The sequence below is a fragment of the Stegastes partitus genome, unplaced genomic scaffold, assembly GCF_000690725.1.
Source record: "Stegastes partitus isolate 25-593 unplaced genomic scaffold, Stegastes_partitus-1.0.2 Scaffold109, whole genome shotgun sequence".
Lineage (NCBI taxonomy): Eukaryota > Metazoa > Chordata > Actinopteri > Pomacentridae > Stegastes > Stegastes partitus.
The window spans coordinates 263,465-289,331 of NW_007577840.1; the positions used below are offsets into that span (position 1 = coordinate 263,465).

The window sequence follows — 25,867 nt, forward strand, 5'->3', positions numbered from 1 at the left end:
AGATGCGCACTTGTGTACTTTTCATTCCCTGAATATGTGCACTGCTGTAATAAGGGCCTGAAGTGTGAAGGATGTGGGGCGTGTGTGTGTGTGTGTTACATTTGCATTTGCAGATCTTTTTGGTTGCTAGGAGGAGATATTTGGTGAAAGGATGCAGTTGTTCATAGGTTTTGAGTTAAGATATCTTCCGATTACATCCAGAGGATATAAACTTTAATGTCACAGTAAATGATTTTTTAATAACAAAGCTCTCTACATCACTTCCTACAAATTGTGCTGGTGCCCAAAATGGGCCCACTTTAATTAAAAGTAATATTTTAACCCTGTGCTACCGAATCTAAATATTAAGTGAAATGTTGCTTCAGACAGATTTCCATATTTTTCTTTACAGCGTGAATTATCCTGCAGACTCGGAACAAAGCAAATGTTTAAAAGATCACAGTAAAAATTTATTCATGCCGAATACAGAAACCCGTACTTCATGACTGGTGAATGCAGAGGGGCAGATATTACAGATATTTTAAAACCAGCTTCAAACAAATGACAGGAAGCAACACTTAATAAGCAGAACAAATCACAGGCTCTGATGAATACAATCTTCAAGCTCAATTACACACATTGTCGTTTGTGCTGCACAGCACTGAATGAAGCTGACATCTGTCTGTGAGAACATGTGGTCTAATTAAAAAAGCAAAATAAAGAGGACCTATTATGCTCATTTTCAGCTCTGTTTTTATTTTTATTTTGTGGCTCCACTACAGTCCCTTTGCATGACTCACAGTGCACACCTTATTTATCTTAAGCTGGCCCTTAATGCAGCCCCGTAGTTCAATTACAGTCTGAAACAAGAACCGCTTCATCCTCTACAGAAGTTCTGAAAGCAAACTAAAAAATTAATACGTAATATAATTTGTCTTTCTTGATTGGAAATGGAAACTTCTCAAAATCATATATGTTTAAACATGAATCTGATGTGGGAAAATGTATGGACAGCACGAACATCTGCAGCAACACATTACAGGAGTATCTGTGAAATAATTGAGTGTTTAGTCTTTCAGTCACAAACATTTTTCTATATATGCCCATGCTAATAGATGTAAATGTGTGAAACGCACGAAAATACCATCTGAAGTGGAAATGTTGACGTACAGTATTTCACTGCACCGTTGGTTATTTACATGCTGGAGCACATTAAAGACCTGTAATATACTCAAGTAGACAGTTTTATGAGAATGTTTTCATACAGTGTATTTGCCAAGAAGACCATAGTTTGACTCTGTAGACATGCTGTGCCCGGAGTAGATCACCATATAAAGAAATCCATGACGCCCCGTCTGTGGCCTGAGGTTTTTCTCTCTCACAGGTATTACTGTTCAACTTCAAAATCAACTACAACTGAAACTAAAACCAAATAACTACACAAAAATCTGTGAATCAGCAGTTTCTTTGAACAAACGAAAATTTCTGTGGAGGATCAGGTTACGTCGGTATTTTAAACCTCAGTTTCAAATTCTAATCCTATCCACACAAATTGTATATGAAAACACATTTTACTCATTAGAATAAACTTAAGTCAAGAAGTGGCAACCAAAAGCATATCAATTATTTACTAAACTTAGACGTACATGTACATAAAAACTGAACTGAAGTAACATTGAGTACATATGCAGTGGCTTTAGCTCAATTTGCAATGTTAAAAAGCTGTGATAGTGCAGCATAAATAACAATCAAAAAATCTGATATGTTGTCGTTCTATATCATGCATCTATTGTAGTAGTTTCGTTGTTTTGAGCAAATTCTGGCAGTAACACTTTTCAGTACAGGACTTGAAATAAAGCGTTTTTGCAATGTAAACCTAAGTGCCTACGTTACAGTTGGTATTGCACATAAAATGCTACCGAAATAAATCAGGAACTACATAACTTCCCCATGCCTCCACAACCACCCCAGTTCATCAGCCATCCCCTGTACACCTCAATGAGTCTGTACCAGGTGCTTCTGTTTCCTTAAGCATATAATACAATCTAAATTATTCCCCTATTTCCCAGGGGGTGCAGGTTTTGAAGAATAAGAGCTACTTCTTCGGTGCGTCAGCACTGCAAGCTGTGCAGCCGGTTCACTTGTGCGTGCACCTGGATGTGCTTGTGCTGCCTGAAACCTGGATAGACTTGATCAATTCCTTCAGGACAGCAGTGGAGTTTCTTTAGCAGCATGTGAATGTGCTGATTTAGCTGACAGGCATGAAACAGTTTACATTGCAGTCAAATTAAAAAGCGCCAAGGTCACAATTTTGCCATTTTGCTGTCAAATTAAAAATGATACAATGGCACATTTCACATCAAGTGAGAACTGTAATGTACACGGCTCCATTGTTATTTTGTGGTTTCGGTATTTGTTTCCTCTGTAGTCAGAGAGGACCCAGAAATGAAAGTCAGCATTATTCTACTGGTATTAGTTTTGCTCTGAAGGGCAAGCTGCTCCAATAAAATGGCCTCCAACTGAGCTGGAAAAAAAACCTGCTATAATTTGTTCTCATGTGTTTCCTCTTGTCCACAGTCCCTTTTTAATATCTTTGGTATTTTCCATCCGTCTTCATAATATTCCAAGCCTGCCGCCGGCTCCTTCGCAGCACCATTCATTTATTCTTCTTTGTAGCTCTTTTTATATCCCCTTTGTTAGCTTCCTCCTCATCCCATGTAGCCAGCCTCTTCCTTCCGTCTTCCTCTGTTATCCATCATCAGCTGGCATTTTGCCAATCAGTGATGCATATCAGTGTGCTTTTACTGATAATGAAACACATCCCTTTTTCTCTCTTTCTCTAAGTCCCTGAATTTTAATCCTTATCATCACCTATAGGATGCTGACGGCAGCAATTGCAGAGCTTCATGACAGTCGTGCAGCGCTCTTACCAAGATCATATCTGGAGTTGACACGTTGCTTATATCCTATACTGGTTAATGAGGAGGAAACTACTGTAAGAAGCCTCAGCAATCCTGACCTGGAGGAGCTCTGGGATGACAATGAAGCTTTAGGAATATATTAGTGACGTAGCAATGCAAAAAGCTACAGTATGTAAGCTTTTTTTTTTTTTTTTTTTTTTAGTCTGGTCCCAATCCACACACTTGCTTAGTCAGTTCTGTTGATATCAAAGAAGATATTGTTTTGTTTTAGCCTGTCACAAGCCAAAAATGCAAATAATCGCATGTGTGCAACATTAATCTACTTATATTTTCTCCAAACACTCCCTCGGGTCCTTAGAGACTAATTCCTATTAAACACAAGCTGAACTACAATTTAAAATAGCAATGCCTGTGGGGCGCCCCAGTAGCTCAACCGGATAAGACGGCGACCCACGTACAAGGGCTACAGTCCACAAAGCAGCGGCCATGGTTAGAGTCCAGCCAGCAGCTCGTTTGCTGCGTGTTCTTCTTCCCATGTTTCGCTTTCCTGTCCACTGATAAAGGCAAATGAAAAATTACCTGTTAGCTTTCCTGAACAACATTACCCTCAAAGTCTTTACTGACCAAAATGAATGTGGGTCTAATATGGTCTCTAATTACCCGAGGTGTGTGATTCCATACACATGCACCCAAGAGTCGTTTTGTTGTGCTTGAGTGACTTTAGAAGTTAATAAGGAGTAGAAGTAGTTATTAGTCATTAGTAGAAAATAATATAATGGATTTTACAATGATATGTGGACCAGTGCTTTGTTCCTGGCCACACTATATGTACATTTACCTCCATTTTCTTTGCCTTCTTCAAGACCTGAGAAGTGTGTCGTTGCATTTATATTTACATCACATTGGTACAGCGCAGCGAATGCTGGAGGAAGCAAGAAATATTGTGTCATAATTAGTTTACAGTGTATATTGTGTGTATATGCAGAGAGATAGAGTACTCTGGTCATCAAAACAATCCCCACCCATGGCATCGCTGCTCCTCTGAGTAAATGAGGCTCCCTGCAGTGAACTATTCTAATCCTCGATGCCTAAGGGGCTTGGCACAGCATAAGACAGAGCAGACCAAAAGAAACCCTTGATATCTAAATTGTCCAAGCATCTGCTTTTTTTTTTTGTTTTCCTAAATTTTCTAATTGGGTCGCACAGAAATACAAGTTGTGCTGTATGGCTTCATCACTACCTCGTGGCTTGTTCATCCCCGTTTGCCACATAAAGAAGGTGGAGGCAGTCCTTTGTGTCATTATTGATCAGGAATCTGGAGACGAGCAGTGTTAACTACCCACCAACTCCTTTGATAGGTTAGAGCTGCACTAAAGGCCAACATGAGAAACGATTGTTGCATGTGGTATGCGTGAGTGTGCATTGTGTTTTCCTTTTGGATGTGCACACATGGAGGATATGTGTAAACATTTGTGTCAGGCTCAGTGTGTGGATGTGTGGGTGTGTGTTGCCCTCCAGGTTAACAAAGAGAAGATTGAGAGCAGCAGCAGTGAGACCCAAAGGTTACAAACCATTTCTCAGTCCAGTGAACCCAAATCCAGACATAACAAAACCCTAGCAGACTGTAGAGAAAACAGCCGACTGTAAGTGGAAGAAAGGGATGGCAATTTAGATATAGAAAATCTGAAATGGAACTTTGAAGGTTTTTCCTAACCATGATACATTAAGAAACTTCTGAGATAAAAAAAAACCTTTTCAAAAAAATCTAATTTGGTGTTTTCCAGGTCTGAGTGTGAGCGAGGAGCCTCCTCTTCACAGAGTGACCACAGGCCCTGCGTCGACAGATCACCAGAGAGGGGCACCATGTCGCAGCAACAGCCTCCAGCCTCCCTCCACCCCGGCCCTGCCCCGACGCTACCTGCCGCCGCAGCCAAGGAGCTCCCCTGGAGGTCAGTAGAAGAATAGAGAGTGATTCATTTATTCTTAGTCCAGACGCAGAATTCATTTGTTTGATAGAAGTGAAAATGGAATTTTCTGTAAGTTGGCTCAGCATCATTTCAGCATTAACAAACATAAGTCAAGACCCACGATTTGAAAAACCGAGATCTCCCAAAACTTGCATTTTAGTATACACAGATCAGCCAGGTTTTAGTAGCATTAACTCTCTCATTACAATGGCACACGTAAAGGGGTGGGATATATATTAGCAACAAGTGAACAGTACACAGATGGCTAGACCACTGGGTCTCTAAAACAGCAGGTTTTCTTGCAGTGGTTCGTGTCTACAAAAAGTGGTCCAAGAAAGAAAAGCCAATGAACTGGAAACAGTGCCATAAGTGCCCAAGACTCATTTGATGCACATGAGGGCCAAAGGCTTGCCCCTGTGGTCTGACAGCACAGAAAACCTACTGTCATACAAACTGTCAAAAACCTTGATGGCTACAATGATAGATTGATAGACAGGTGTCAGAACACACAGTGTATCACAGCTTACTGTGTAAGGTGCTGCGTAACCGCAGATCGGCTAGACTGCCCATACTGACACCGGTCCACTGCTGAAAATGCCAACAATGGACCCATGAGCATTAGGGCTGGATCGCAGAGCAATAAAGAAGATGGCCTGGTGTGATTAATCACTTTTTATTTTAAAGTCATGTGGACAGCCAGTGCATTTGTGTCATTTATCTGGGGAGGAGATGACAGCTGGATGCACGATGGAAAATAAGACAAAACAATGGAGGCAGTGTGATGCTGAGGAACCTTAGGTCCTGGCTTGGATGTGAATGTTACTTTAACCACCTACCTATACATTGTTGCATCCCTCCATGTCAATGATATTCCCTGAGGGCAGGTGCCTCCATGCCACACTGTTGTTCAGAAATTGTTTGAGGAACATGACAAAGAGTTCAAGTGTTGACTTGGCCTCCAAAGTCCCCTGATGTCAATTCAATTTAGCATCTGTGGAATGACATTTCTAACAGCTCAGGCCCTCAGAGGCCCCACCTGGAAACCTGAAGGGCTTTAACCCTATTCAGGACTTTTGGGGTCTTTTGGACCCCAGACCATTTGGTTTAGGTGACAGGTATTGTTTTTTTATTTTTTAAGATTCTTTTTTTTAAATATAAAAAGAGGGACATTTGTCATGCATTGGAACCAAAAATACGTCAACTTATCAGAAAATGTATTTAACATGGTATAAAAGTCTATAATGAATACCAACAAATATTTTTTCGCATATTCTTTCGTGGGGTCTAATGGATCCCGAAAGACCTTCTACGTATGGCAACATGAAAGTCCTGAATAGGGTTAAGGACCTGCTGCCAACTTCTTGGTGCCCGACGCCACAGGACCCCTTCACAGGTCCTATGTAATCTATGCTTCAGTGGGTCAAAGCTGTTATGGCAGCATGAGTGGGACCTACACAATATTAGGCATATTGGTTTTAATGTTGTGGGCAGAGATCAGTGTATGTAGGAACTATATAATGTCTATGCAAATCTGAGCTCCATGCATGAGAGCGATAGAAACAGATTGTGTTTTATTGCCTTGTGTTGCCACATATGCAGTGAACAGACACATGATTGTGCACAAAGGACATAAATATTTATACAGTGAGAAATTCTGTCTCTTTGTGCAGTTTAGCACCAAACTAAGAACGAGATCCTGCTCTCTGGGATTGTTGAAAGTCATTTTGGGAAATACTTGAAAACACTAACTTAACACTTGAGCACTTTACTTCACTCTAATTCATTTACAAAATGTACTGACTAGTTTTAGCGATACCGAAGGGCGCAATCATCTTTTTGAACCGTGTAATTTCTGTTCATAATGACAGCATTCTTTCTTATATCCGTGGAAATTTTGACATACATCCAAGAGCTTAAAATAGCCTTTCAGCTTTGTAAGCCCAACTGTACTGAAATACAAGCACCATATATTTAAGATGTTCTCCGTAGTCTGCTGCTAATAAATGCGATGATCTTGTTGGGTCACGCCTGACATGGTTAACACCAGCGTGACAAGCACAGCTCTAGTAATGCTTTTCACACATGGGTGTATTTTCACACATGGAACTCACCCCAGAAGCACTATTGTATCCCATATCAGTCACTCACATTTATTGGATGTGTTTAAACTTTTAGTGTCTGGTAGAAAAAAGAACTCAGAGCTCTGCTACGTTGGGATGGAGACAGTGTAGCGGCAGTGAGAGCTTTTTTTTTTAACCTGTGTGTCCTGAGATGATTTTTAAATGTGTTGCGGGTTCCTGCTTGAAGCAATTCCCTGTCAACCTTCAAGTCCTGCACAGACACTACGCCTGATATAAACAATATATTCCAAAGTCTCTGTAGCTGAACAGACCTGCTAAACACAGGCACACATCTTCTCAACAGAGTCCTGCCAAACGCTCGGAAAGTTTCGGATAAAAATGTTCTGTGCAAAGATTCTGTAGCAAGCTTTTACTTCACACACACGTGCTCACAAAAGAGCAACTCATCATGTGCACAACATTCACAGTACTGGCCAAACAAGCAGATGGCTGATGCCTTTTCACATGAGGTGGGCTATAACGTAAAGGTATAATCTATGATCCAAGTATGAACATAACAGTAACCTTAAAATTCAAAATGATCTGAATTCGCTATAATTTTCAAATTGATTGACAGTTTTTTTGTTTTTTTTTTAAGGTGTATTCTGTGAATATCTCTTCTCGGTCTGTTAGCTGTCCTTTCTGCATGTGTGCTCAAAAACATCTACCCAGGCTCTGTAAATGAAGAATAAACAAAGTATCTTGAACTAATCCGCACAACACTATTCAGCATTTGAGCTCATGCATGTTCATAGAACAGGGGAAAAGACAAGGACGAGCGGGTTTGGAGGGCAAAGGAGCTGTGGCACTACCTAAATATTCTAACTAGCTGAAGATCAACAATCTTTCTAAAGAACCACAGACTCCAGGATTAACACCAAAAACATAGCAATAATAAAATCCAATTTCATGCAAACGTTTTTTCTCAATCTGCTTCTCACTATTTGTGACCAAATCCTACACAAGAACACAAAATCCCACCATAGAAACTCAAACTCTGGTTATCTGTCATCAGAGATTTTTTTCATTTTTATGTTTCTCTGAACTCCTTTAATTAATTTCAAAGGGCCAAGCAAATGTCAGATTTTAAAGACACTCTCCGATCATTAATTAACCCCCTAAAAACACATCTTTGTTTGTCAAACTTGCATATTTAGAAGTTTTTATCCATGTGATAATCCCTTAAATTAGCTTAGATGTAGCTCCACACTGATTCCCTGCCTCACTTATACCCAACACTCTCCACTCGCTGCAGTTCAAGCACACCAGCTCACCTACAACCCTGCTCAAACACTGTACATGTTGTCCTGTGTTACACAATGCCAAGTTCTTTAGTAATTCAGCCATACGTGTTTAAGCCAGAAATCAAATCTGAAGAAAAATAATGATACAAAAAATCCTAACCCAGGAGACGACATGATTTGTTCCTTAGATTTGTTACATATGAAACTCTGGAAGTCCATTATGTTCATACTGTCATCCAGCCGTGCCATAGACTGCTTGTTTTGCTCATGGTATGTGTTCTAGCGCATAAAAAACACCATATGGTCATGTTAACAAGATAAAAAATGACATTTTTCATCAGAGGGGTCCTTTAAAGTTCCCACAGCGGCAAGCATTAAAAGCAAAATGTGTAACCATGACACTCCACGGAATAAAGTTGTCAATGGAAAATGCACTTCTACTATCATAAACAGTTGGACAACTGATAATCGCCTGTATGGATCCTTTGGTTTTCCACCAGCCCACAGTTCATCCAAATTTAAGCACAAAATCAAGACCCTCTCACTGTGTTTACAGTGGTAAGATGTGACAGTTTGTGTGCCCTGGCAGTAATGAGTCACTCTGAGATTTGCATGACTGCACCAAAACATGCATAGCGAACACACACATACAGACAACACACACACACGGTGTCTCTGCAGGCCTGAAGTATCTCTCTAGGGTTATATGGGGATTTGTTCAGGATCAGAGGCTTCTCTCCCATAACAGGTCTAATTAGTTTCTTTTCAAGGCCTTTCTCCTCGTCTCCTCTCGGCTTCACAACAGGCTCCCTGCTAACCTCTTCAAACTTCTTTTCTTTTTACTCTCTTTTTTACCTTTTTTTTTGCCTCTACACAAGTTTTTACGCTCCAGTTTTCATCATTCTGAGCTTCTGCGTAACACATTTCACATTTAATTATTTCAAATCTAGCTCCTTTGCGTTACACCCAATACGCCGCACCGACTCCGCAACAGATTAAACGTGTAATACAGGCGAACACGTGCAAGCCCAGAAACAATATCAATAAAGCTCTTGATTGTTGCCTGTCTTGACTACAAAGTGTGTAATGTCACAAAGAGCAGCGAGGTGATGGGCACATCTTCCCTCGTGCGCTTCTGCTTCTCTTTGACCCACAGTCCTGTGGGACATAGTTATACTACACAGCAGGAGGGAGATAGCTGGAGATGAAAGCAGAAGGGTAACAGAAAGATTGAAAAAAAAGTTAGGAGATGGGGGAGAAAAAAAAATCAGCAAAGAAATGGAAAAGAAGAAATTGAGGGAGTGAGGCAGGGAAGGATGGTCGGCTTCATACTTCTGTGTGTGTGCGGATGTTTGACTGACGTTAGCCAAATGTCATTGTGTGATTTTTATTGGCTAATTAACACCTACTGATTTGTTGGTCCTGGTTTAATAACAGTTGGCAGGAAGGAGTTTCAGAGGAGTTCAGAGGTCACTCGTTCCCTCCCGTCCTCCCCGAAGAGGCTGGCGGTGGTTCCCCCCAAACCTCAGTCCCCAGGTGAGTGTTTTTTTTTTCCTCATCACCAAAACATATCATGCAAAATGCACGTACTGTACATAACAGAATAGCAGTTTTCTTTATCCACAGGTGTGTAGTGATGATGCAAGTGAACACTGAAAACCTGTCAGTCTTTCTCAAACACACGCAGCCAGAAAAATCACAATAATTGGCCCTTTTTCACTGGTGTCATCATTACCATTATTAGTAACACCTCTACCTTTCCAACCATGACAGGTATTCCGCTGTAACATCGTGAGTTGCACTCGTGTCTGACAAGTAAAAAGTCTGTCTATTAGGTGCAGTCCTCTTCTAATTTTAACTGCTCTGCTCTCTATAGCTCCTACTCCTCCCCTTTCCAGCTCTCCTGATCGTCTCCTTTCCCAAATCTTTCTTTCATATTTATGCTCTGTCCTTAATCCATCCACAGCCAGAAGCGGCTCGCATTCATTTCAAACGTCTAGCGCCGGTCGTACGCGGCTTCAGAAGGAGATTTGCATTGCTTCACGATTTCTTCTATGTTGTGATTAGATCTATGCAGTCTGGACTTTCCTTCCTCTCAGCTCTGCAGTGGTAGAATTATTTTCTTATGGGATTGCGGAGCGGCCTCCAAATGTTTCCTCGCAGAGCTGATGCACATCTCCTCAGGCCTCTCTTTTTTTCTCACTAAAGTGCTGCTTTTCACCCTTCTCTGTACTGCATCTTACTTGCTCTCCTTGGACCTTGTTTCCTCCCACACAGTCACAAATAAAAACCATTTTTCTTCTTGTAATTCTCAGCACCACACATTTTTTTTCCTCGTTTCCTGAGATTTACAGGTATTGACAGTTTCTAGCGTTGCTCCGACTTGAAGTTGCTACGGACGGCGTGCCTGCAAAATGCCAGTGTGTTGAAATGAAGCTGATGTTCGCTTCGTAAATACCTCAGCCTGAGTGCCTTTAATGACACCCTATAAAACACACATAGACACACGCTTCGCGTCTGCGCAAGGTTGGCAGTCACCTTTTCTCATTGTTTCTCACCTCGTTACTCCTCATCCGTCAGCCCCTCTGCTGTCATCTGCATGCAGCCTTCAAACTCATCCACACAAACTCATTTAGTATTCGCCATCCTCTCTCTAAACCTTTCAAGTAGAACCCACAGATGTCTGGGTATGTGTGTGTCTGCAAAAGAGGTAGATATTATTTACGGGGAATAGAGAAATTTAGCCTGGATTATTAGATGGCATCAAAGCACACCTGCCTTTTTGAGTGTAGTTCTTAGATTTTTCATAGAGAAAATCTCCCCATCTATGTGTTCAGTTTATACCTTTAGCTCTTCTCTTTTCTCTAAATTGGTTCTGCACGTCTATCACCTCTACAGTCACTCGGTATCTGCAGGTAACCCCCACGCTCCTCCGCCTCACCCCTGCCTCTTGCTGAATTCATTGTCTCTCGACACCTTTCTCTCTGAGCCTTCCCTTCATGTTATCCACCTCACCCCGCCCCTACCTCCCTCTAAACGATTCCTCACTCATTACCTGGGACCCTGCACCCCAAGCCCAGCCACACGTTGTCATGGAGACGACTCCCCATGCTTCAGTAGGCCTGAATGATATGTTGGAGGCAGCCAATGTGGAGCTGCAGTGATTGCATTTGTGTGTGTGTGCGTGTGTGTGTGTGTGTGTGTGTGTGTGTGTGTGTAGACGGTTGCAGATAAGGGTTAGTCTAGATTTTAAAAGAATTTTATGTCTCTCCATAGTCTAATATATGTTCACGTTGCATGACAAGGTGACTCATACAGAGGTTAATCAGCTTGCCTGTATGTCAGCTACAGCTTAATGGTCATGTCCCTCCAAGGGGGAAAAAAAAGCATTTTCTTGTTTGTCTGGCCTTTCAATTACTGCCATCATTAAAGAGTGAAGCCTTTACTTAATTGTGCCTTTATGTTTCTACATAAACACAAATAATACACCCACATAGTTACACCGCAACAGTGTCTATAGATTTTTATTACTGGTACAATTCAATCATTATGTGAAAGCGATCACATTTATCAAAAGATTAGATGGTCCATCACGAGGAACACGGGTGTAGGAACTACCCCAAGGCTTCCTGTGTAGAAAAGATTCAATTAACTTACTGCCATTTATCATGTGAACACGGTCATTAGCAGTAGGTCAGGTCAAATCTCCTCTGATTTACTACTCATCAGTCCCGTTATTAGGGCTAGATGTGTCCTTGCTAGATTTAAGAATTGGTACATGACTAATTAATGACGCACGTGACGTGTCATATGATTGAATATTTCCGTATCATACGTCATTATGTGTGTTTTTGCCTTGAGAAACATATGCTTAATTTTCTGTTGGTTTTTTTATTCTGTCCCTACAGTCCAGTCTGGGCAGCGGCCTGCGGCGGCGGTGCGAGGGTCAGCTCCCTTGGGGTCCCCTCGCCGTGTGGCCCCCCTGAGGCTGCAGCAAGAACAGCAGGAGAGCCTGCAGAGAGAGAAGGAGGAGGCTCAGCAGAAAGAGAGAGAAAGGCAAGCGGAGGAGAAGGAGAAAGAAGAGCAAAGGGAGGAGGTGAGTTTCTGAGAAAATCTGCAGGCAGCAGTGCTCGGAGTTTGCTCTGTTCTATTCTACTCCATTTTATTCTCTGTCACTTAGGTTCAGAGGCTGCAGGGACGTTGTGAGCAGCAGGAGAGGCAGCTGAAAGCGCTACGAGATGAACTCAGGAAGACTTCTCTGGGTTTAGAAGCCTTCATCATTACCACTCAGCATTATTGCCTCAAGGTAGCGAACTAGAATGATAGAGTGCATACACCATAATAACCCCACAATACCACCAATATAACAGTGCCAACCTGCTCTGAAGCACCTGCTCTGCTTATTCTCAGTGATTTCTGAGAATGTATTTGGTCTAAAATGACCGCCTTGTTGAACAGTGTGCACCATCATCATCATCATCGTCTCCATTCCTTCCACAGTGTAACCTCTAAATAACAGGAGAACATAACAGGAGATCATTTAAAGGTTCACCTGTGATACTATATAGATTGACAACACAGTGCCTCAACCTTTTCATTCACTCCAAGCCCGGATGGTGTGGCACACGTGCGCACAGTGCACACACAGGTCGCATACAGTATTTACCACATGGAGGTGAGATTCACAGCATGGTCAATGAGCAGCACGATGAGCACGAGTGGTTGCGACTGTGGAAAGGGTCTACCAGAGTTCAGTGTGTCACCGAGCTGGTTCCATCCAGCTGATGGTGTGTGATGGAATGATTTAGCCTCGGAGGTGCTACCGCTGTAATACTGCTGCCAGACTGTCGAGGGACTGTCTGACTTCTTTATGGTCATTGTCTGAGTGCTGCTATCACTGGCCTACAGTGCAGATATAGAATCCAGGAATGCTGTAAGTGTTGGCCTGATGGAGTAGGTTTGAGCTCCCTCTGCTGGCATCAGTCAGTCAACAACATACAGAATACAACTGCATGTACGTTCTTTGTGTATTCATATCAGTAAGCGACATCTACATTTGTTTTTGCTCAACCAGCTCTGGGAGATTTACATTCCAGGATTATCTGGTTTACTACCTTACCTACTTTTTAAGGCTAAGAGAAATTTTGTTTCAAAGAATCATAAAGCTTGATGGAAACCAAAAAAAGCAGGTTTTGTTTTTCCAAGTGGCGTTTCTGTGATCTGTTTTTCGCACACGGTTTAATCAGTTTGTCTCATCAACTTCAGCTGTAGCCTACAAATACCCTTATGGAAGATGTTAAGCTTTGTCAGCATTCGCGTCAACACGTGAGCGATGACCGCGTCAGATAATGATGCAAACATCACAAAGCCTCCAGCATTACTTTTGGTTCATGTTTTTCCATTATCCAGCCGCTGTCATTTGTTTCACCATTACCATCCCTGTCAGAATGAATTGTACAAATGGTTCTTGGATCTTGCACTGTATCAAAATTACGTTCGTTTCCAATTTTCAGAACAAAACTACAGATGAAAATCAAAGACAACTGTCCCTGGAAATGCAAAAGATCAGAGAGGAAATGGGTGAGTGAGAATGAACATTTGCTCCAGCAGATTAAAAACGTAAACAATCAAATAAAACATAGCAGGGTGAACTTTCACACTGCGTACTTTGACCAGTCCTTGTATCACTGTAATCATTAATCGTGACTTTCACGTGTCCCAGTGATGCGTGATTTCGTGACACTTAGCCATCATGCATATTCCAGACTCAAATGTGTAAAGCTGAAGCAACTAAACACAATTTATCCATTATTATTTTTATTTTATTTATGTGTTTTTCATACAGCTACATGTTCAGGTGCCTTTGGTGAAAACTTATTTATTCAGTGATTTATTATTTTTTTGTTCATTTTAAAGATATACAACATGAATGCCATCATTGACTCCCAAATGGAAATGCTGGTTTTAAATGTTGTACAAGACACAAAATGTAATTATTCTTTATTGTCTAACGAGATACTGTCATACAATGCAATCTACTCCGATACTCAGCATCCAACTCGGTGCGTTGGGAGAGACTCCAGCGAGAAAAAACAGCACTGGAGGTGGCGTTTGAGCGCGAGCTGCAGGAGCTTCAGCTGCAGCAGGAGGCTGAGCTGGCTGCTGTGGAGGAAGGGCTCCGGAAGTGTCACTCAGCAGAGGCAGAGCACCTGAAAGCAGAGCACCGGTCAGAGATGGAGGAACTGAGGACTCACCAGCAGGAGCTGGTGAGAGAAAGGCATCATGGGATGAGATTTGATTGCTCGTATGAAATCAGATCCGTTGTTTGTCAACTTCATTGTGTGTATTAATGTGTTAGATGGAGGAGATGACAGTCGGCCACCAGGCAGCCATTCAAGAGCTCAGAGACATGCATAACATCACCATGGCAACGTTGCATGAGGAGCATGCCCGTACAATGAGAGGTATGATTTTAGGCCTCATTTAAAAAGCACAGTATGATGCATGCAAATGCTAGAAATAACATCAGCTCTCCTTTTTTATGGGCTTCTTAGACTTAAGGAAAGCTCACGAGCAACAGAAGATGCTTCTGGAAGAGGACTTTGAGAAACTGAGGCTTTCTCTACAGGTACGATTGCATAAATAAAGATCCTTGATGTTTTATTTTTGGTTTACAAATCTGTATGATGTTGCGTTTCTGTGTGTGTCCTTGTTCAGGATCAAGTGGATACTCTTACATTTCAAAACCAGAGTCTGAGGGACAAAGCCAAACGCTTTGAGGAGGCTTTGAGGAGGAGTACGGATGAACAGATAGTTGTGAGTGTAAATATATCCAATAAACAGCCAATGTGGGAAGTGAACCTACAATCCACAGAGTCTTGAGTGCCATCACGCTAAATCCCATGTTTTATTCTCAATCACTCTTGTCGCTGTTGTCTTTTTGTTGCACATGTAGGATGCGTTAGCTCCATACCAACACATTGAGCAAGATCTGAAGAGCTTGAAGGAGGTCGTGGAAATGAAGAACCAGCAGATACACCAGCAAGAGAAGAAGATCACGGACCTGGAGAAAGTGGTAGGCTCAAATAAGCCATCTTAAAACCAACTTTAACACTTACTTTACACAAATGCACACTGGTCTGGATACACATGTTGGGTCAGTGTGTCTGGTGGATGAAAGATTGCGCTGTGCTTGTATTTTGCTTTTGAGCAGGCCCAAAAGAATGTGTTCCTCGAGGAGAAGGTCCAGGTTCTGCAGCAGCAGAATGAAGATCTGAAGGCTCGTATTGACATGAACCTGGTCTTGTCCAGGTGAGACACAGTCAGTCATCATCATTATCAGTAATGGATCATTTACAGTCTACTACTGCCTCATAGTTGTAGCTCATATAGTACACACTATAGGTAGGGTTTCAGATCGAGTATTATCCTCATAGTAGACATGCATTTTTAGCTAAACATTCTGAACTCTAACACAGCATGTAACATGATGTATTGCTTGCTATGCACAAATGTTAGCTTCCTCTGTGTTTTTTTTTTTCCTGCAGGCAACTGTCGGAGGAGAACGCCAACCTCCAGGAGTCCGTCGAGAAGGAGAGCACCGAGAAGAAGCGCCTGAGTCGTAACAACGAGGAGCTGCTGTGGCGTCTCCAGACCAGTCCTCTAATGTCCCCCGCCTCCTCCCCGCTGCACCGCTCCTTCTCTACCTCCCCCGTCCCCTCATCCCCGCTATTCTCCTCCTCACCTGTCGCAGGGTGCGACTCCCCCACTCACTGCCACGGCTGTTCCCAGCAGGCCCAATACTCCTCTCCCTCCCACAGAGCTGCTACTAATCAAAATCTCTCCCCGGGACCAGCCACACCCACTCACAGGGCAGCCGTTAATCAGAATTTCTCCTCTAATCCAGCCACACCGACGCACAGGGCGCCGGCCAGTCGCTGTAACTCAAATTCTTGTCTTAGCTCTTTACAGAGATAAGCTCTTTCCTCGTCTGACTCATTGCCTCTTTCTTTCTTATGTTCTTCTCTCTCTTCTTTCCCCTTTTGATGAGGAAATAACAAGACCTGTGGAACTGGACACACAGTAAAGTCAGTGTCAGAGCAATGAGGTTACACAGTGTTGAACTCCCCAAGCCTCTGCAGCTTTTGATGTCCGTCATGTTAAACACAACTCTATACGCAGAAATACGACAACACAACATGCATACAAGGGTGCTTCAAAAAGTTCTCGGCCTCACCAGATGATGTCACAGGAGAAATACTGTTCTTGCATTATTTTATAACATAGTCTTCTTTAGCGTTAATGCACTTGGTCCACTGACAGTCAGACTCCATAGAAGATCGCATCTTAAGCCTACAGATACTCAACGGCATGCATGACATCATCATCAATCTGAAAATGGCGACCACAAAAGAGGAAAAGCAACAGCACACCAGCTCGAAACTTTCCTCTCCTTTTTTCTTTAATTGTTTTAAACATTTAAGTTTTTGTGGACAATGATAAAAGGCTTTATAGTATACAGCTATGGCCTAAAATGGGAGTTGTGTCCAGGTGAGGCCGAGAACTTTCTGCAGTACCCTCGGACATACTACAATGTGAAAATACAGAACAGACGACTGCAGCTCTTTTGTCTCCAATTCACACTTGTATCAATATGGAGTCTTGAAATGTAGAGTGTATATACTGTATGATAGCGGCACAGACAGTGATGAAAGGTTGAACCTCCCCTTTGCATGGGTAGTCATGAGTCCTGCACAGTACAACGGTACAGATGGAAAGTAGCACACTCTTGTCACCAGAATACTCTGGCATGTGAAAATCACAGTCATGTCCTTTGTAGAATAAGCTACTCACTGGGATTAGTTTCTTGTACTCAATTCTGTTCTAATATATGAATTCTGGATTATGAACTGAATCAGCTTTCAACTGAAATGTTTTCTTTTTGGTTTAGTTTCGTTTTTCATCTGGAAAAATCCCGAACAAAGCGCCTTATACTCGGTCCTGCTACCTCACCAGCAGAGAACGACCAACGTTTTATTTATAATGAACTTTAGATAAAGAATTGGTTTGTAAGTTAAAGCAAATCATGCTTGCTAGCCTCATCAAGGTGTATTTAACATTTTCTAATTAGTTCAGTGCTGATAGTTTTACTTGCGTGGGACGGCCCTCCTTGGAACCCCAGCCATTTAACCTGCAAAATACAAAGACCTTAATGTTCAACGTTTTTTTTTGTTTGTTTGTTTTGTTTAAATTAAAGAAACCTTGCCAGGTCTTCCGACAGCATCTCACCACATGAGCTACTTTTCACTTTTTGGGATCCCTCAGGTCAACTTGCAAAAACTATGTCTGCCATTTTGTATTTACCTCAGTGGGAATGTGCAGTCTGTTGTGTTCCGTAGCTCAACAGCAAACAACAACAACAAAATCACACAGCTACCAGGGAGCTCAAAGCTTAGGGGGACACCTAGCGCAGGAATCACTGTTCTCAATGTTGTGAATTTCTTTATAATGTGATGTTTCTATCTAAGTTATTTGTTACATGTATTTTGCTACTTAAGCAAGCATGTACTGTGAAAGTCTTCCAGTTTTAACGTGAAACTTTATTATTGCTGTGATCTATTTATTAAGCTTGAGGTGTGAAGGATGTAAATGGTGTTTGTAACTTTGAAAAATAACACTTACGGGACACAAGTGGAATATGTGACGTGCCCAAGGAGAAAGCAGATAAGCTGCAGATTGTTTGACTTGTCGTCCTCACACATGCGGTTGTATGAAAAAAAACGTCTAACGCCCCTGAGTGAACTGCATTAATTTTTTTTTATTGAAGAAGTAAAAACAACCCCTGCAGCAAATATTAGGCTGTCTTCAACGGTTAAGAAACTTGTTTCATAAACCTCAAAAATAGAGAAAAACAGTAATTGTAAACCTCAATAGCCATAATTGGCTCATGAAGATTTATAAGATGAGCCAAGAGTGAATGCAGTTTGCATATGGATGCACAGATTTTTTCATACAACTGTACGTAGATGGCGTTCAGGGGACTGTCTTCTGATATGATATGTGTCTATAAGCTATGTAGGTTTTTAAAACAAAACAAAACAAAAAAAAACAGGTTAACCCTCTGTTTACCTCTTTGTGATGTACTAGATTAGTGTAGACCTTTCTGAACCTGTGTTAACCTCTTCATAACCTCCTCTGATGATTCTGGTTTGTTTATGTGAATGACACTTTTTTTTAATTCTTACATCATTATGTTCTAAACTTTGCAAACTGCGCTGAACTGTCAGTGCACACAAATATATCGTTCAGGGAATTGTTTTCTAAATTTAGATTAGAAATACTTTCGATTTTCTTTTGTATAGCTTCTCAGCAGAACATTATACACTCTCCAGATTATTTCCCGAGATACTTTTCCACGTATATGAGATACAATAGAGAAACCAACCATTGGTTTATAAAAATGAGAATTATTTTATTGCATACAGTATGTTATAGCTGCCTCCTGTACTGTACTCTGCTGACTAACTTACCCTCAGGGTCTTAATCTTTCGTCTGGTTTTGAGCAAGTCGCCATCGAAAACTACAGTCATAGGCAGTGTAATCTCAGTGATTCACTGACGCATAAACAAAGCTATCAGGCTATTAAAATGAGCCGCTGTAAATAGACAAGGCCAGAGAGAAAGGATGAGAGTAAGTCTGTGTCACATTGCGAATGGGAGCATGAGTTAGGGGTAGCAAACTAATGTAATATTGTTAATAGTTAAATAGATGCATTGGGAGAGGGGGGTGGGCTGGGTGTGGGGCTTCATTAACGAGGTCTGGCACAGATTTTTGAAATTTCTTACAATGCCCATTGTTACATGTTCTGTTAAGTTACAGATGGAAATGTAACCTTTTTACCAGCATATAAAGGACGATGTTTCTGAGTTACCAGTTTTTCAGTACTAAACTTTTCAGTAGACCTGTAATTGCTATACCAGCACTTTTGACGGTTTTGAAAAACTAAAAAAAGGAAAAAAAGCGATTGTTTTTCATGGATTTTCAAGATTTTTGTTTTTTTTTTGTATGATGCGAATACAAGGTTAAATGCTCTTAAACAAAAAGAATGTCAGGTGCAGCATAAGATTTGAGAAAATGTATCTCAATTGTCACTGATTTTGTACCTACGCCAATGATTTTGAGAATGTCTTTGCATAACGATCAATTGTAAGAATATATACCAGTCAGAAAGTCACTGTGTTTTCAAATGTTTAGGATTACAGGACCCATGTCATTGAATGATTCTTTAGGGTCCCTCCTAAAGGTCGCTTCAGCTGCAAAAACCACAGTCTAAGGATGCAACAAAAGTATTGTTTACAAATGACAGCGTAGAGTTACCGATTTCAACTTAAATGAATATTTCACCTTTGAATGGACTATGATTTCTAAACAATGAACTGGTATTGTAATGACCCTTCAATGTGTCCTGTGGACATCTGTGTCTCACTATGCGCTGAATGTCAAAAATAGAATGACTGCATTTTATACAAGTCATTCCTATGATTTTGTTTAATATTGAAGGACCTCTTGTCTGACCACGATGTAGCAGCTATTTAATATGTAGCACTTGGTCGAGCCTCCCCACAAGAAAAAAAAAACAAAAAACACAAAAAAACAAGGGTAATGTATTTCATTCATTAGGGAGTAAAACGTCCATGTTGATATTTAAATGCTATTGTAGCAAATGTTTCCATGGCTTGTCAACTTTCAGCACTACAATTTGAATTTGTGGAGGTAAGCTATACAATTACTCCTTTTGGATTTGGTCCAGAGACAAAGTTTACGGAATTTTGTTTGTTCTGGCACTGATTGTACGTTTGAATGTAAATACATTTACAACATGAGTTGTGTCTTAGTGCACCGACAGAGTAATAGAAGCATGTTTTTTTCTGTCTTCGCTGTTTCTCGCTCTCCCTTTTCTCTTCTCTTCTTTTACCTCTCTGCATTCGTGATGGTCAAAATGTAACTGTAGCGTAGGAGACCTAGAAGACGAGGAATGAAATAGTTCATCAATGTAATGTACACACAGTATGTTGATGCTCCTATTTGTACTTTTTGGGGAGAACACAGTATTAAAATATTTAAGAAAGTTTAAGAATGTGTACATGTTTTAATTAAGGGTAATTCTTGTGCTCCAATCAATTCATGAAAATAATTAATAGGTCTCCACCTATCCCTTTGCCACTTGCTGCAGTTTGAGCACACCAGCTCACCTACAACTCTGCTCAAACAGTAAAGTGAAACTACAGTACACGATGGCAAGTTCTGATATTCAACCATACGTGTTCAATCCAGAAATCGATTCCGAAAAGGGATAATGATTGAAAAGCCCCACCTCACAAGTTATAGTAACAGGCTGACATGTCAACAAGGGGAAAAAATCTGTACTTTGACTGGAAGGTGTCTTTAATTGCATGTATTATGTTCAGGACTGGCTTTGATTGAAAGTATCACTGTATTTAAACAGACTTAACAGGTTTAGAGTTTACTCATATTGAGCTTTTTTACATTAGATTTTATTTGTTCAACCTGCTTTCTTTCTTTTTTACATTGGAAGAACATTCAGCTTTAAGATTCCACAAAATAACATTTCAAAAAGGACTATTTATGTCAATTTTACTGTTTTCAATTTTAGATATTTTCTTACATTTCTTCTTTTCATGCAAAAAAAAAACAAAAAACAAAAAACAAAACTGAAGCATCCTTTTGTTACTGGGTCTTTTGTTTCAAAATGTGACCTGAAGTCCAAATGTGACCTGTTTCAAAGTTAGGATGAAAGGAAAAAAGCCCAAACACCAGTCTGCCAAAATGAATAAAACAGACTTTATTTAAGGTACATGGGGTTAACACGAATTTACGAATCAAGAGGCAACAGAGCATCTGCAAGAATAAAACTAAAGATTTTCAGTATTTCACAGTAATGTATCAAAACACCCAGCTGCTCAGTATTGCACTGTATAGTATAATGAAAGATGTACAATAAATTTTAGAATTTCAAAACAACATCTTATTATAGCAACTACTCTGAAATGAATCTAAATCACAGTGGTTAACAGGCCTGGCCTGATCACAGCTTGACTATATAAATCGTAAAGGTGTCTTTTGTGATCACTTGTAGAATAACAGCCATGCAGCGTCAGCATTATTTGCGCCCTAAAAATAGGCACAGAAATCCACCCCAACCTCATCCGATTCATGTTTTATGGTAATCAGTACACAGAGTGACCGCTGAGCCTGCAAGCTCACTTCCGCATGAAGTGAGACATCACGTCCATGGGCAGCGGGAAGATGATGGTGGAGTTCTTCTCTGCTGCGATAGTGTTGAGGGTCTGCAGGTAACGAAGCTGCAGGGCTGACGGGGACTCTGCGATCACGAGGGAAGCCTCCTTCAGGGCACGTGATGCATTCATCTCACCCTCTGCTGCAATCACCTATAGATCCAGAGAGAAAAATGTCAGCACAGTGTACAATAAGTAGCCTAAATGTAAACCTCTTCTAGCTTTCTTGTAATAACCGTTCAGCGCCTGAGTGTGCACATTGTGCAACTGCAACAAATGCTCGTATAATACTGTAGGCATCATGCGGGTTGTGTTTGTGTCCTGACCTTAGCTCTGGCCTCTCGTGCGGCCTCTGCTTCAGCAGCCATGGCTCTCTGCAGCTGATGGGGCAGCTTCACGTCTTTAATCTCCACGCGCTCCACCTTGATGCCCCAGTGGTCTGTGGCTTCATCCAGGCTGCTCTGGAAAAGACAGGAAAAGGAAGAGCTCACATCTGTAGCTTTGGGTGTAATATATCTATATATATATATATATATGTCTCTGTAGGGCATGTAGAAGCCAATAATGTAATAATGGCCGATGATGTAATAACGGCCAATAACATAACAAATTTACCATTTTTAAAACGCAATAGGCCAATAACGTAATAAAAGTCCTGCACCAAAAACGTAATAACTTTTGGCCAATTATGTAATAACTTCTAACGTTATTGGCTGGTTATTACATTTGCAAAGAATTTTTTTTTAAATTACATAATAACTTACATAAATTTAAAAAGTGCAAATCTATTACGTTATCGGCCGTTATTACATTCTTGGTTTCTATAGGGCATCTAGAGAAAAACAGTGACATTTTCCCATGGCAACCATATAGGAAATGTAAACATAAAGCTGTCCATTAGGGATGGAGAATGAGGTAACCAAGCCAACCAGATGTGACCTCCTATGTTGCTTTTGTTCACTGGGACTAGAGAGTCTCAAAAGAAATCCCACTGATGTAGAGTAGGCCTCTTTGTCAAAAATAAAATGGATCACACTAGCCAGTCAACACCAATTATCTAAAAGGGAATTCTAGCTTCTGAAAAATCTCTTGAGACCAACATCACAGCTTTCTAACAGCACCACGTGTCAAATCCACTTTACCTTACTGAGGCACTCAAATTTATTTTAGGTTTGATCTCTGCTTGTGCATTTAGGTGTGTGACATGTTGTAGTTTCAAAGGCTTTCTCGCTTTAAACGGGCGTCGGATTTTGTACCTGCATGCTGTGAGCGATGCCCTCACGGTCAGACAAGAGCTCTGCAAGGTTCTTAGTTCCCAGGACATTTCGGAGGGTGGTTTGTGCCAGCAGGCGGGTAGAAAAGTCAGCATTAGACACGTTGGCCACGGAGGCGATGGGGTCACTGACGCGGAAGTACACCACACCGTCCACGCTCACTGTGACTGAATCCTTGGTCAGGATCTAGAGTGGAAATGCAAGTTCATGTGTGTGCGTCCACAGATTTTTAACCAAAGTAATGAAATGATTCCTCAAGGACAGTTTTGCAATGTTTTTTGTTCTACCTCTTGTGGGGGAATGTCAAAGGAAACTGTTCGCAGATCCACTTTCACAAAGGAATCCGTGCATGGCAAAATGAAGAAAATCCCTACAGACAAAAAAAACAAGGAGAACACATTCATATATGTCGTCTTTTTTTTGTATGTAACTGATCCACAAACAGAAAATGTATAAGTTGATATCGTTCCTACCTGGTCCTTTGGGCCTCCTGTCTGTTATGCGGCCCAGTCTGAACATGACAGCACGCTCATACTCCTGAACTATCTGCAAAACCGCAAAGAGGCTCAGTTCACATTCAGACTTGCAGTAAACAAAATAGTGGTTTCTGCTCTTCAGCCCACTGTGAGGCTTCCTGAGTTGACTCACCTTGAAACAAAACCAGATTGTGAAGGGGCAGAGGAGAAAAGTGAACAAGCCAGAGAGTATGACAATGAGCCAACCAACGCATCCTAAAGCCCCCGTTCGTTCAGCTAAAGAGAAAGACAAAATGGTGGCAAATGCGTTTGGTACAATGTGAAACCCATAACCAAAAGTGACATGAAGAAGAATAACCAAAATCACAATGAGTAGAAATATGGAAATTATCCATAAGGTTTCAGACAGATATTCTTCAGAAACTAGTTTGAAGTTATTTTGGACCACTTTGAAAGGTGTTGCTTTTAGGCTCTCTGTATCCACAACACAGCAGACCTTCAGGGCAGCTTTTAGCTCTTAACTGCCCATTAGTCAAACACACAATACAAAAGAGCGTGGAGATAAATAAAAGCCAGAGATAAATTTTAAAAAAGCATGTGTCAAGGGTTGTAATTAATGTCATCCTTGAGGTCATAATAGATGCTGATAAAAGCCCAAGCCACAGATCAACTTTCTGTTTACACACAGAAACTCTCCTGTATACAGTGCAAATAGTGAAATGTTTACTTGTGCAATATGATCTTTGCGGTTCTTCTTTGTTAATAAAAAAAAAAAAAAGGGCATTCAGATGGGAGAGAGAATCTGTTTGTCATACTGATTTGTCAGCTTCTATCACTCTGTCTCAGCATGTTTTGCAATAAAGCCATTACACAATGACATCTGACTTCACAGTTGTCACTTGAGCAGCATGCGGAATTACACTATATCAGAGGACTACAACCATATTTTGATGTAAAGCCTCAATTTCATGGCCTTTATGTTGCTTCTGCTATCATTTCCTTGGCCCTGGCAATATCAATAAAAACTCCTTATTCTGTCTTTCTAGGTCAAACCACAGGAAATTCATTCAATAACAGGAAACCGTCTCCTCTTCTTGAACTAAAGAAAGTCTCACCACTGCATTAAACTGTGAGAAAGCATTACTCCACACCACAAAGCTTTGCAAATTCACTGTTTCGCATGATCTATGGAGGACAATGAGAAAGGTCATATAAATGTTGGTTAAAGGTTTGTGAGGATTGTTACGACAGAATCATAGCTTACACCAGTCTTCATTATAAAACGGCAATCTGTGCACCCAGTGTATGTCTTAAAATTAGTAATGTATCACACAGTTATCTTTGTTATATAAGCAGGTCCAACAGGTTGGAGATAATCAAGACCTGAAGAATGAGGCTCTGATATGAAAAGAAGCCCTTATCAACAACTGCGTTTGGAAACATTTACATGCACCTGAGCCGATGCAAATTGTGTAAGATGACAGCTTTCCCTGCTCACCTGGCCTCACAGAGCATGGATACGGACACACAAACACTCACGGTCACATGCTTTTGGGACCATTTACCTCTGTGACATGTGATTTCTGTCTCTATGACGATGGAGTTACACTATGTCCTAACCACTGTGGGCTGCTTTCCATCTGCACAGGTAAGCGCCCATCCATATAGAAAACATAAAGCACTCCTGCTAACACAACAGATAATATAACAGCAGTGTACATATAGCACGGAGCTCAAGAGTAAACAACACCTTTGTTGATCTAAGCTTGGAACCAAGTCTGTTTTTAGTCATTTCCAACACAACCGGTTATGTAGCATCAAAACTTAGTAGAGAAAAGAAAAATTAAAATTTAACTTACCAATGAGGTCGTCTTTGCTCATTCCTCTTCTCTTCTGACTTTCCATTTGGCTCTCCATTTCCATGTACTGGTTAAAACTGAGAGTGGCAGTAGGAAGTGCGTTGAGTGAGTTAGTTGAAGTGCAACTAATCAAGAGGAGGTGACCCAGCCTTTTAAAGCAGTAATGCCGCAATAAAATGCGGTTCAAGGTGTAGGTGTGGTTCTGGCTCTGAGTTGATCATCCACAAAGGACAACTGTCATGATGATGGTCAATGGATAATCTCAGAGGTTGTTTTATGTGTGAAACGGATGGAAACAAAATCTTACTTGGCTGTCAATACATAAAAGAAGTAATTAAAACAGTGGAAATATACACAGTATGACACAGGACTGTATTGAATACATTTTACTGTCCAGTTGCGACTTGGCATATTGAGCCTGGTCAGTCTCAATCTAGTTAAAAATCTCAAAATAATTTCTGATGGTGTTTCTCTCGTGTACACGTGCTGTTAGTTCCTTTAATCCTACTAGAATAAGGAAATGTTTACTGTGAATGCAGAAATACTTTGTACTACCCCTTTAAAGACCACACAAAGCATAAAAGAGAAACCACAGAAGAAAAAAAAAAAAGAAAGACAAGGTACGGAAATTCCCCATTTAAGAGACACTGACGGTAGTGGTGTAAACATAATGTTGAATATACTGTGTACATGTATTACATTTTATTCTAG

The 25,867-nt window shown here is 40.9% G+C and overlaps 2 protein-coding genes across 2 annotated transcripts in view; one reads left to right on the forward strand and one right to left on the reverse strand.

Annotated features, from left to right (window-relative positions):
- The window catches only part of mtus2a (microtubule associated tumor suppressor candidate 2a), a 30,927-nt gene extending 14,753 nt beyond the window's left edge, over positions 1-16,174 (forward strand). The window contains exons 5-17 of the mRNA XM_008277893.1: positions 4,692-4,849; positions 9,669-9,767; positions 12,140-12,264; positions 12,412-12,537; positions 13,745-13,811; positions 14,283-14,497; positions 14,590-14,695; positions 14,786-14,859; positions 14,949-15,047; positions 15,187-15,306; positions 15,445-15,542; positions 15,779-15,985; positions 16,138-16,174. Coding sequence (XP_008276115.1) covers positions 4,692-4,849; positions 9,669-9,767; positions 12,140-12,264; positions 12,412-12,537; positions 13,745-13,811; positions 14,283-14,497; positions 14,590-14,695; positions 14,786-14,859; positions 14,949-15,047; positions 15,187-15,306; positions 15,445-15,542; positions 15,779-15,985; positions 16,138-16,174 — 1,531 coding nt within the window. The remainder of the gene's footprint in view (positions 1-4,691; positions 4,850-9,668; positions 9,768-12,139; positions 12,265-12,411; positions 12,538-13,744; positions 13,812-14,282; positions 14,498-14,589; positions 14,696-14,785; positions 14,860-14,948; positions 15,048-15,186; positions 15,307-15,444; positions 15,543-15,778; positions 15,986-16,137) is intronic.
- Positions 16,175-21,070: 4,896 nt separating this feature from the next.
- stoml3b (stomatin (EPB72)-like 3b) lies at positions 21,071-25,289 on the reverse strand. The gene is made up of 7 exons (XM_008277851.1): positions 25,157-25,289; positions 23,470-23,573; positions 23,295-23,367; positions 23,109-23,191; positions 22,804-23,007; positions 21,874-22,008; positions 21,071-21,700 (listed from the first exon to the last, which is right to left on the reverse strand). Exons 1-7 carry the CDS (start codon positions 25,218-25,220, stop codon positions 21,512-21,514), a joined length of 852 nt encoding a protein of 283 aa, XP_008276073.1. The 5' UTR covers positions 25,221-25,289; the 3' UTR covers positions 21,071-21,511.
- Between the last annotated feature and the right edge of the window lie 578 nt (positions 25,290-25,867).

Excerpts from the sequence above, each read along its gene's own strand:
- stoml3b (XM_008277851.1), bottom strand. The coding sequence starts at position 25,220 with ATGGAAATGGAGAGCCAAATGGAAAGTCAGAAGAGAAGAGGAATGAGC. Across the intron at positions 23,574-25,156 it reads GAGCAAAGACGACCTCATTG|CTGAACGAACGGGGGCTTTA; the intron begins GTAAGTTAAATT and ends CTTTCTCTTTAG. Across the intron at positions 21,701-21,873 it reads CACGAGAGGCCAGAGCTAAG|GTGATTGCAGCAGAGGGTGA; the intron begins GTCAGGACACAA and ends CTGGATCTATAG.